The sequence below is a fragment of the Crocuta crocuta genome, unplaced genomic scaffold, assembly GCF_008692635.1.
Source record: "Crocuta crocuta isolate KB4526 unplaced genomic scaffold, BGI_CrCroc_1.0 scaffold216, whole genome shotgun sequence".
NCBI lineage: Eukaryota > Metazoa > Chordata > Mammalia > Carnivora > Hyaenidae > Crocuta > Crocuta crocuta.
Genome location: NW_027531504.1, coordinates 1,371,776 through 1,384,651, shown reverse-complemented (window position 1 = coordinate 1,384,651; position 12,876 = coordinate 1,371,776). Strand labels below are relative to the sequence as shown.

The window sequence follows — 12,876 nt, the reverse complement described above, 5'->3', positions numbered from 1 at the left end:
CAAAGTGTTTGAAATGAGAACTTGGAGGATGGAAGGCTCATTGTGATCCTCTAGCCCGACCCTCTGTGCTTGCACATTTGCCCACATCATCACAGTGCTGTTCCTGCACTGGTGGTCCTCTGTGCTTCTGTGCCTGCAGAGACTGAGTCACTTCTCAGTGACATCCAGTGAGTCATTTTGAATCCAATTTTTTGAGCCCTGATTTCCAATTTTATTTTTAATCTGTATGGTCATGCTGTTTCAAAGGGGGAAGATGGGGAAAAGGGAGATGCTGACATATATTGAACACGTAATATTGCTTGGCAACTCTGTGCTTGGCTTTTTACCTATATTATCATATTTAGTCTTAAATTCTTTTTGCATTAATTTACACATCTGATACAGGCGGATAGTTATAGTAAATCTGTGTAAAGCCCTTAATGTAGTGCCTGGCACATGGCAAGTATTGGCTGCTACCTTGTCTTCATTCCTCTTAATAATCCCATATGGTAAATTCTACTATCCTCACTGAAACAAAAAAGATATTAGAGCCTAAATAAGTTAAATAATCTAATAGCTAGTAGGTGTGAGGACTAGCATTTGAACCCAGGCTTGTCTGAATCCAAAGCTCATGCTCTTTCCAGAGAATGGGAAATTATGGTCAAGAGACTCAAGATCTTTAATGTAGAACATCATTGGCCTCATTTCGAGTTGCTAAAAGGTAACCAAGGCTACTGAGCAAAACTCGAATTAAGTACTCAGTTCTTCTCTAATTATCATTCTCAAGTTGTAAGAGCTGCCATTATTTTCTGCCTTGTTGTAGAAGTAACCATGGTGTCTGTCGATTTCTTTAGAATGAAATAGTGGAAAGAGAAGCTCTTCATAAGAAACATGCTGTCCCAGGAACAAGTTAATGACCTTGGCCCCATTGCAGAGTGTCTAGTGGGTACCCCACGCTATTGTCTATGCCCTGTTTTATAAACTACATCATGACTGAGCTAGAAAATGCCAGTGACATTTTTTTAATAGTTTATTGTCAAGTTGGTTTGCATATAACACCTGCTTATCCCCACAAGTGCCCTCCTCCATGCCCATGCCAATGACATTTTTTAAAGGACTACACATTTTTTAAAAATTTTATGACCTTTTATTCCCAAAGACCTATTTTGAATCTTAAACTATTTCAAGTAAACTTTCCCTGGCAGAACAAAGTGCCTACTCTCAAACCTGTAACAGTTATAACCCCAGCTTTCTTACCTCAGGTTTTCTTTGGGGAGACGTTAACACAGCCATTTAATTGTTGTTGTAATACACTAGTAGAGATTTATAAACTTTTTAAAGTAGTAGAATCTATTGTTTCTTCCTCACATGTATTTTCACATATAATTTCAATATATAAAACAAGTAACTGAGTTGTTGGGAGTAGCTGGGAGTAGAGGGTGTAGGGCTTTGCCCACTCAGTTTCCTCTTTGTCCCTTCTGTGGCCCTGGAAGCTCCCCATAAGGGTCCTGGGGTTCCAGGGAACACAGTTTGAAAACCACTGACCTTTGGCAAGAACTAAAACCAGCTAAGAGAAGATTTATGTCCTTTCCAATTGCTTTATTTATTTTGAGTTTTCCAAATTTGCCCTTCCCCCTTCCCTCCCCCCACATTGGTACACCAAGCAGTCTCTGCCTTAGGGACACCATAAGATTTCATTTGAAGTGTAATGAACAGAGAGTCTGAGGCTTGCTGGTATCATACAAATGTTAAGTAGTATTTGGTTTTTAAAATCCCAGCTTCAGGTATTCAAAGCTTTGCTGAATCTCTTGTGTTTCTCTGAATTTTTAAAAGCATTTAATTTGATCTATTTGTTAAATTTTAAAAAGTATCAGACCTATCAGGGGACAGATGTAAAGTCTAGCTCTATTCAGATAAATATTAGAACTAGGGCCAGATAGTTGGTTGGCAGTTAAAGGATCTCCTGTGTGCTTGAAAGGCAAACACATTTTATAAGAGTAAGATTCTGTCCACAGAAACAGGAAACCAGCTAGAAACATTGTGGATTTGGGGGGTCAGAACTGAGTTAGATTTCATCTCTGTCACTTACTAGCTGTGTGGCCATACTTTGTGTCTTTGAACCTGCTTCTTTCTCAGAATTCCCCTCTCCTAAAGTATTTTAAGGATGAAAAGGGAAAACAGGGCCAAAAATCCTTCATACAATCAGCTGTTAATACATTGTAATGCCCTTGCATATGTCTCCCTTCCCACTTCCTTCATATTCAGTCTCTAGGTCTGTGAGAGAAACAGATACTTTCAAGCAGTAGCACTAAGAGAACTAGAATAAGAAACAAATTGATAGAACCTTACAACTAGTTTTGATTTATCTAGAAATGGACATTGAGTGCCTCCTATTTGCCAGGCCTCACGTCAGTTGTGGAGCTGCCATGGGCCTTTCCCTGAAAGAGACCCTAGGGCTAGATGTAAAGGTGAACTTCTTATAAAACAGCAAACTAAATGTTCAAATTAAGATTTTAAACATTTTTTTGCATTCTAAATAATTTCAAAAGGTGTCCTTTTGTCATGTTTTCTAATGAGGCTTTGAGGTCAATATACAGTATCTTCAGAATTCTGAATAGCAGATGTAAGAATTTGGAACTTGGGACAAAAATAGTAAAATGAGCTGGCACTCTGGAGGACAAATATAGATACCTGGATTACGCTACACAGGCCTCTCATGTTGTCTTCAGTGACCTATAATTTCACTTTATCTTTTCTGCATCAGAAAATACTGTGAATAAAGTACTGCTTGTACTGTCATACCAGTGTGGAGTTTTCCTGTTACATTTGAGGAATAAGACAGTTAAAAGAGCAGTGAGTGGAGCTATTTGATTTTTTGGCATTTTTTTCTTACTCTCTAAAAATCCCACTTAACTGTTTGAAATCCTTTGCCTTTATAACACTGATTTGATCCCATCCACTCATCTCTTGTTCACATTCGTACCTCTACCCCCTAACCTAAATGTTGCTTCGGTGAGCAAATGGCAGAAGATAATTAACTTGTTTGCTTCTTTATTTGAGCACTTGAAATATATTTGTGGTCTCTTTTCCCCAGAGAATGAATAATGGCTAATTATCTAAATGATTTTCACTGAAGAAAGAATATAAATAATTGCAAATATTTAATGAGTAGATTCAGTATTATTGAGGTAAATTTGTCTTCCCATCACATAAAGAATGTCAGGGTCTATCTGTCTCCTAGCCCTCTGACTTCATTGCTATGCCTCTATTTTAGAATAGCATAGCAAGTCAGCCAACAGAAGTCTTTTTCCAATGCTGAGTTTGATGATTTACTTAAGATTCTAGCTGATTTTTGGTCTCCCAGGCAATTTAACGTTCTGAACTTTTGTGTAGAACTTTTGTGTGCTGCACTTGTGTGCTGCACTTGAGTCTTTGCTGTTTTTTTCCCTGGTCTTTTTAGGCTGAATGCCTGCTTTTTGCAGAGGTCATTTGGGTCTCTCTCTTGCTTTCCAAATGCATGGTATCTACCTATTCTGACTCAGCATTCCAGTTACGTTCACCCAGCCCTTCCCGAGTTTATGCAGTGCGGGTCTGTTACCTGGGTTGAATAGAATTTTTTGCACTCTTCTCTTCTTGTTATTCTTAATTGACTCCTCAGAACATTTGGCTCTTTTTTATTTAATGGGCCTAATAGCAGAATTCTACTAAGCAGATAATTATCAAACATTTTTTTGAGAAAAAAAAATATAAGGAAAATGAGGAGATCCTTTAAAAGTAAACTTGTTTGGATGTAGAGTATCATTGTGACATCCATGCCACGGATAAAGAGGTCCCACTGCCACCTTGGCTGGATGGCAAGCTCTGTGAGGACAGGGACCATGGCTGATGCATCCAGCGCCTGAACCCCAGTTCCTAGCCCAGCACAGTGTCCAGCCAAGGTAGACACCCACTAAGTACTTGTTTAATAAATAGATTCTTTAAATTAACTTTGGAAGTGGGGTTTTTTCCTTAAAGAAATAATATGAATTTGCTTCAAAGGATTGTACTTTGTTTCTAAAACTTAGCATATAAAGCTGCTCTATCAGTAACAATGGTCAGATATTGATGAAGGGCACATGTTTCTTCTGTCTGTATAGTTGTCTAAATGTTCTACAGTCTTATTGACCATGTGTTCAGCTGAGCATTTTTTGACAGATATGTGTTTTTAATCTCTGCTAAGGCTCTTGAGAGACTGGCATGTGATGGTGGTGCCTTAACATCACTTAATTCTCTAAAAATCAGATTGCACAACATACTTATTTCTCTTGAGGTAACATCAGCCCCATAACAACTTCCAAATAGTAATGCTGTTAGACAGCAATATGAAAAAGGACTTCTCTTCCTTTTTCAAAAGTTAGGTAGTCCATCAAAAATCAAATAGTAGGCCTTTAATAAAGAGCAGAATTTTCAACCTCAACACTGGTGACATTTTGGGCTAGATAGCTCTTTTATGGGGCTCTTCTGTACATGTAGGATGTTTAGCAGCATCCCTGGCCTCTACCTGCTACATGCGAGCACTACCTCCTCTTCTTAGTCATGATGATCAAAAATGTCTCCAGACATCTTCAGGATGACAACATGGTTCCAGATGGGCACCCCAGAAGATAGAGAGCTCTACTGAACTGATTGTGCCAACACCAGAAGGTGATACTGCCAGAAGATGATCTGGTAATTGTCTATCTTTGGCAAAAGCAGAGGGACAGTTCTTATGGATAGATAAATGGATATTTAAGAGTTTGTCCCCATAGTGAGCCAGTTAGTTACCTAGACGTGAATCTCAATGTTCTCTTTAGTTTTCCCCTTTATTTCACACCTCACCCCAATCTACCTAATAACAATCATTTCAACTTGCAAATGCTTCTGTCGACAACTTGTATTGATAAGGTTCAAGTGCTAGTTTAAGGTCCCAATATCTAAAATCGATAAACCAACATTTCTTGAGATCCACCATGCATCAGCCACCCTGAGTAACATTTATGCGATCTCACTGAATCCTCCCAGCCTCCCTGAAAAAGAGGTTTTCCATACCTGCCTCATCAGTGAGGAAATGAGAGCACAAGTTCACACAGATGAGTGGTAGAGCTTAGAATAGTAAGCAGGGAGTGCCTAGGTAGCTCATTTCGTTAAGTGTCTGACTTAAGCTCAGGTCATGATCTCGTGGTTGTGGGTTCAAGCCCCACATCAGGCTCTGTGCTGATAGCTCAGAGCCTCAAGCCTGCTTTGGATTCTGTGTCTCCCTCTGTCTCTGCCCCGCTCATGTTCTGTCTGTCTCTCTCTCTCTCAAAATAAATAAACATCAAAAAATATTTTTTAAAAAGAATAGTAGGGGGCGCCTGGGTGGCTCAGTCGGTTAAGCGCCCAACTTCGGCTTAGGTCATGATCTCACAGTTTGTGGGTTCGAGTCCCGCTTCGGGCTCTGTGCTGACAGCTCAGAGCCTGTAGCCTGCTTCCGATTCTGTTTCTCCCTCCCGCTCTGCCCCTCCCCCACTCCCTCTCTGTCTCTCTCTCTCTCTCAGATAAGATAAAGACATTTTAAAAATTTTAAAAAAAGAATAGTAAGCAATCTTCTACTTTGTTAAAATATTTTTATCCTGTTCAAATCTAATCAATTATCTGGTTGAAATGTAATCACTATGTACTTGAAAATTTAATCAGTATCTACTTGAAACTACAGCGTTCCTGGCCTGTGAATAAAAATTGTGTTCGGAAAAATAAACATGCGAGGTCCTAGAATCCTAGGCTATTGAGAAAAGGGGGCTCCCACACGTCATTAGACTAAGTCCACCTTGAAGTCATCATTGTGTCATTAAACATACATGTTGGGGGCTATGCCAGGACCTCTGTTGAGACGGACAAGTTCCCTATTCTTATGTAACTTACGTTCTAATAGGGTGAATGTTCAGTATACAGGTAAACAAATGAATAAACAATACAATTACATTGTGATAAGTGCTGTGAAGAAATGAGCAGTGAGAGGAGAAGAGGAATAATTGGACGAGGGGCGCCTGGGTGGCTTTGTCGGTTAAGCGTCCAGCTTTTGCTTAGGTCATGATCTCGCGGTTCGTGGGTTCGAGCCCCGCGTCGGGCTGTGTGCTGACTGCCAGCTCAGAGCCTGGAGCCTATTTCAGAGTCTGTATCTCCCTCTCTCTCTGACCCTCCCCTGCTCACTCTGTCTCTCACTCTCTCTCCTAGAAAAAAAAAAAAAAAAGAATAATTGGATGAGAAGGAGTCTCTTCCTTATGTAGGGTGTCAGGGAAGTTATCTTTCCTCTTGACATCTCCCACAGCACTAGACATACCATACTCCTTCAAAACTGTTCCTTTCCTTGAGTAAGTTCCTGGTACAATATAGGTATCCCTAAATCCTGGTTGTAAAACAAGACCATGAGGTTTTTTCTTTGGAGCTGCAGAATCTAAAAACCTATAGTAAGTGTATTAGTTTACTTTTGTAGCTATCACAAATTACCACAAACATAGTGACTTAAAACAACACAAATTTATTATCTTACATTTCTGGAGGTCAGAAGTCATCAAGGTGTCAGCAAGACTGTGTTCCTTCTGCAGGCTCTAGGGAAGAATCTGCTTTCTTGCCTTTCCTTGACTTTCAAGGGTCTCTGCATTCCTTGACTCCTGGCTCTACCCCCATTTTCAAAGCCAGCATCATAGCACCTTTCAATCTATCTCTCTGATTCTGACCCTCCTGCCCCCCTTGTAATTACATTGGGCCCACCCATATAATCCAGAATAATCTCCCACATTAAGATCCTTGAATTAATCACATCTACAGCCTCCCTTTTACCATAGAAGGTAACATATTCCCATGTTTTTAAGTATCATATCACTTTTGGGGAGGACCATGATTCAGCCTGTCACACTAAACAATAAAGTTAATTTTATTGCCATACCCATTTTATTTTACAGGGAAAAAAAACTTAGCAGTTAAATGAATTGCCTAAAGTCTCAAATTTGGATATAGCTATAGAACCTGGTCACATTATCTAGGTAGATGATATCTATTCTCGCTATATCCAAACTATGTTCTTTTCTTAATACCATTCAGTGCAATTTACATTTCTTTGACTATTTGTTTTGTTTACTTGCCTTTATTCATCAAGATATGGCTATCACACAACCCTGTACACAACAGAATGTGCACATCTCTAAAAATCTTTGGAACGAAAGGATGAATACTCTTGTATGTACTATGTAAATAGTACCATATCGCCTACAAATTATTCTTCACAACAGCTTGTGGCACATTAAAAACCCTTAGTGATTTCTAAAGCATTGAAGGAAAAGGTGAACTTCAATGTTGGTCTGTAATTTGAGTTGCTAAGGAAGAGTCCTGTACCTGGCATCATATTTCTTCAGCCAATAGTGCTGAACTGTCATTTCTGATATGGTACAAGGCACTATGCATTTGAACGTTATATTCTTTATTTGGAACTCTGATATATAGTGCTTTATGTAATGGCATGAGCAGTCTTTTGGGAAAGGCCCTGAATGGGTAACTTCGTGATTTCAGTTCATGATTAGAGAAATAAGAAAGTCAGAAAACCTGCCTGCATGCTTTGTTACTGATTTAGGTTTTCTTTATTAAACCTTGGGAAGTAATGAAGTAATAAAATTACAGATCTTACTGCATCTTGCAATTGGCACATGTATGGGTTCACTTAGCAAGTTGTATGGCACTTTGATGAAAATTAAAATAAAATTTAAAAAGTTATCTCCAGCACAGAGAATGAGTTCTTAGAAGTCTTAAGTGAAACTACTTTATGCTAAACAACTATGTGAACGAAAACTAAACAAACATAATACCTCCTGTTATCATGGACGGCAAATTATATTTATATTATGGAGGTACTTTGCTTCACATTGTACTTAATCGTGTCTAATCAAGACACTGATCAAACATGTTTTACATTTGACCTCCTTTTCTCCTTGGAAATAATAAACCTTTCCTTCAAGGCGTTCTTGAAACAAAAAAAAATATGAAGACAAAAGGATATGTCTTCTGTTTTGATACTGCTTTTAAGATCCCAAATTCTTAACCCCACTTGTAATGTTTTTATTTTGGTTCTAGTGGCCAAGGATGTCAATATTCTTTTTGATGAGTTAGAAGCTGTCAACAGTCCTTGCAAAGATGATGATTCTCTGCTTCACCCTGGAAATATGACCAGTACTTCAGATGATGCTAGCAGATTGGAAGCAGGGGGAGAGGTGAGTGTGTGACTTCTTAAAACTACAGTTTTTCATTTAGGTGGGAACTGAGACCATGCTTCCAATGGATTGTCTAAAGTCATCATCTCATTAAACCGTAAACCTGGAAAACAAGGGACAGGTCTTATATTCCTGTTTCCCTCATAAATCTAGCACATTTCAGGGATCCTGAATCTATCTATGCTTAAAGCAATCTTTGAGTGAGTCATGTATTTTCCTTCTTATACCTAGAGACATTTCATTCGTATAGAGGGAGATTTTTAAAACCACCTGTCATTTTATGATACTGCATTCTGAATGTCACCACTAGAAAGAAAGCCTTATAAGAAAGGACTTGTATACATCCCTCAATGCATAGAACAGTGACACAAAATGGACCAGGTCTCAGTAGATTGTGTTGTTCAAAGCCTCCTTGAGTTTTCACTCCCTCTATTAATCTGGAAACTCATTGTAGTTGTAAATAAACCCATCTGTTCATATGTCATTTTGGAAGAAAAATCTAGTTAGGGACATTCACTCTTGCTCAGATTGCATCTTAGTGGAGTTTAATACCTTCTTTGTATATGCATTAATTATAGGTAATAGGAACACAGAATCAGAGTCATTTATTTATTGCACATTCCTCCTGTTTTTATTATTCCAGAGCCAGTTAATCTTTGACTGTTCAAAAATGACACCTTTGAACAGGGAAAACTGTTTACTTCTTCCAAGCTTCCCAACTTCTTCCTGCCAACACCATATGCTACTATCCATATATTTTTTTCCCTAAAGAAAAACCTCCTTCTGTCATCACTTTACACCAGTACTTTGGATGCCATGATGTGTCATAAAGGAGGGGTCTCAAAAGACCTAGTCTCTTTTCCTTAACTTACAAGGAAATAGTCTCAGGAGGGTTAAGGCTTTACTAACCCTCCTCCCGATGCCATGACTGAAACCTAGTTTTTGCAGGCAGATGCTGATGTGCTAAATCTACAGAGTAGTTCTCTCTTGCTTGGCAAATAATTGGTAAGAAAGTGTTTATTCAGATGGACTTATGAGTACCTCTTAAAGCAAAGCCAAAAAAAAAAAAAAATAGTGAGGAATGGTCCTCAATTGAAAGTACCTGCACCAAGACAAGTGACATGACATTTCTATCCCTCTTGGCTGATATTTTCCCTTTTGGATGAGGTTGCATGCATGGCATTTTTGGAAGAATGTAGGTTCTAGCAATGACCTTGGAAATCTGGCACAATGACCTTAGAAGTCTGGCATGTCTGCCTCCCATATACCACTGTTTGAAAACTGATGTAAACTGTGACCTGCAGGAAAGATAGCCAGCCCTCCTGCCCCCATTTCCACTTGCTAGGCTCACAGACATGTTTTTGAAATCTAACAGCCTGAGAAACTTGGCTCTAGCCTAACCACCCTGTACTTGATGGTCTCTTTCAGTGTCATACATGATTACAACAAGCCCATGAAGCCTGACAAAAATAACAGCTGTTTTGTTCCTTAATTTTTATATGTGTAATCACTACAAAATAATATTTGTAACTTACTTGTAAGTCTTGAAGCATAATAGTAAAATGAACACCTTAATCTACCATCCAACTTATAAACTAGAATGGTATTTTTCAAAATATGATGGCAACCTAGTTGTAGGTTACTAACTCCAATTATTTTTTAATAGAATGGAAAATTACTATTAGCATGTATGTAAGTAGAAAAGGTAAGTATTATCTTGTGAAACTTTTGTCTCAGATCCCTTCTATGTTTATGTATGTACACAGATACCACAAAGCAAAATGTAATTTTTATTGTGGGCAAAAATTCTGAGAAACGTTGAACTAGAATAATACTAAAACCATCAAAGCTGCTTTTAATCTTATCCACCTACCTTATCAGAAGTCCAATATTTCTAAGCTTTTGTTTTTTCATACTCCTGCTCTAAAAATTACTTTACCATGCACATATATAGCTTAACAGTTTCTTTCTAGATTCATTTTATTTTGTGTTTTATGAAAAATCATGTATCATGAAGTCTTCTGTGACTTGCTTTTTTTCTGTCAATACTGTTTTAAGATTTATATTTAACTGTTCATTTTTACTGCTGTATAGTATTCTACTGTATGACTGTTCTACAATTTATTTACCTGTTTGCCAGTCCATGGGCATTTGAATTGATTCACATTTTTTATTTTCTACTCTATGAACAGTGCTTTTATAGATAATCATATACATGTCTCCCAGGTGCTTTAATAAAGATTTCTCTTATATGGGTTGTATGTGATGCAAATGTTCACTTTAAAAAAATGTTTTTGTTCATTTTTGAGAGAGAGAGAGAAAGAACATGCGTGAGGGAGGGGCAGAGAGAAAGGGAGACACAGAATTTGAAGCAGGCTCCAGGCTCTAAGCTTCTCAGCACAGAGTCTGATGTGGGGCTCAAGCTCACAACTGTGAGATCATTACCTGAGCCGAAGTCAGATGCTTAACAGATTGAGCCACGCAGGCACCCATCAAATGTTCACTTTTAAAGCCAATGTGTTTTTCAGAATAAGTATATCAATTTTCACTCTCATTCTCAGTTGCTCCACATTCTTACCAACATTTGGTATTGTTAAGTGTCGTAGTTTTGACTCGTAGTGTCCTTTTGACTCGATTCTTTTTCTAATTTTTATTTTTTGTTTCCTACTGTTTACATTTTTCATTAATGAAACTATAATTTTGACAAAACACAGTGAAAGATTCATTTACTTTTCATTGTTCTTTAACATTCGTCACCTCAGACTCATTTTTATGAGTTTCTTAAACTGGTTCCTTTCTCTTGTGCAGACAATGCCGGAAAAAAACAAATCAAATGGACTTTACTTCAGAGATGGAAAGTGTCGAATTGACTACATTCTCGTGTACAGAAAATCCAACCCACAGACTGAAAAGAGAGAAGTATTTGAAAGAAATATTAGAGCAGAAGGATTACAAATGGAGAAAGAGGTAAATAGTTTACTTGGGTGAGAAGAAACACAAATATGCATCTATTCATATTGAGAGGCAATTAAAAAGAAGCCATGATGTTATGTTCATTATAATAACTGAACATTTCATTTGGTCAGACTTTGCCAGTCTGCAGTGTTTGGGGAATGTTGCAACAATTAGTTTTTCAAAGCACAGTTTGCCTTTGAGAGCATTTTAATGTCAAAAGGTTCCAAGAAAATCAAAATATTCCAATGAAATGAATTGTTTCAAAGTTTTGTGATTAACCTGACTTCCTATGTCTACTGTTTATGTGAATGGAAGGTTCTATTGCATGGATGTAACAAAATTTAGGATAAAATGCAGTCATTCCAATTTAGAGCCTCTTTTTACATTTCAGGAAACATAATGAGTTTGGGCATCCTCACTATAACTCAAGAGTTACCTTACCAGTGTTTTGTTCTCTCCTTTCCTTCCTTCTCTGCATAGGGAGTTTTAGGGAAAAAATTAGTAAGATACAAGAGGGCTAGCCACACTTCTGACAATAAACCACAATGAGATTATTTTGTACCCCAAAATACCATGCACATTAATAAAATTTGGCCCTGTTAACTGGATGACGTAACTCTTCTTAGATTCTCTTTGAACATTGTGCAAAGCTTCTGGAGCTTTTCATAGTCAATAAGAAGAATATATTGGCAGTTAAAAATGTTTGCTTCCAATTCTGCTCCTCAAGGCTGAGGGGATAGATCTTTGAAATCAGACATCCAGATTTTTCTCTGTATGGCATGTACGGGTTGCATGCTGATCTTGGGACACTTGAGATAAATGGGATTTTTCCAGATCTATTAGACTTACCTCAACTCTTGAGCATTTATGAAACAGAAGTAGTATTTTTCTGGAGAATCTCCAAAAAGAGAATTAGAAAAATGGTGAGATAGAGATTGTGGCCTCAGGAAGGTAAATCCGGGTTGCTCAGAAGACTGTCTCAGTGGAGTTTCCTCAGAGCAACACACAGAATTAAATATGTTGCTTTTTCCACTTTGTGGGGTTTTGGAAAATCTTTGCTATGCCCTTTGCTATAAAACATATCTTTGATAAATCTTGTTCCTTAAGTTCTTATTGAGACAACTGTATTTTTATCCTTAAAAATCATTCACCTTTTATTCTTATCCCTTACACAGAATTTGTTTCTGTATTCAGAATTTGTATATAAAGAAATGTGAAGTACCACATGGTCCTAAATAATGAAAGTCCTTGTCCATTTTGACTCTGCCAAAGTCTTAATTCCCATCAAAATTAGGTGACTTTGTTCAATTACTGAGAGATTTCTATTTTAAGCTTCATAGCTGGGTTCTCCATTCCTGGGGTTTCTTCTGTCTAGATCTTTTTAATGCCATTTTATGATGTTATTGTTAAAACTCAAAAAGCCCAATACTTTTCCAAATAAAGCCTGTACTACAGAGATGGCAAATTTCCTATGTGTCTCCTAAAATATCATCTATGCTATAGTATTTATCTATTGGAATTAAAGCATCCAGCAGAGAATTGTTCTGCCTTTTGTTATCCAGTGTACTGACCATGGTGTGTTGTATGATTGATATATGATTGTATACATGATAATTTTGTTTGGTTATAATTTTTCAAAATTTTAATAGCTAGGTATTTATTTAATGTATACTAGAAGAAATAG

At 37.5% G+C, this 12,876-nt stretch overlaps 1 protein-coding gene across 2 annotated transcripts in view; it reads left to right on the top strand.

Moving 5' to 3' along the window:
- The window catches only part of ANO4 (anoctamin 4), a 342,675-nt gene that overhangs the window by 134,766 nt on the left and 195,033 nt on the right, over positions 1–12,876 (top strand). For both annotated transcript variants that reach the window (XM_077772254.1, XM_077772253.1), the window contains 2 exons: positions 8,101–8,237; positions 11,046–11,204. In XM_077772254.1, the coding sequence (XP_077628380.1) occupies positions 8,101–8,237; positions 11,046–11,204 (296 nt within the window). The remainder of the gene's footprint in view (positions 1–8,100; positions 8,238–11,045; positions 11,205–12,876) is intronic.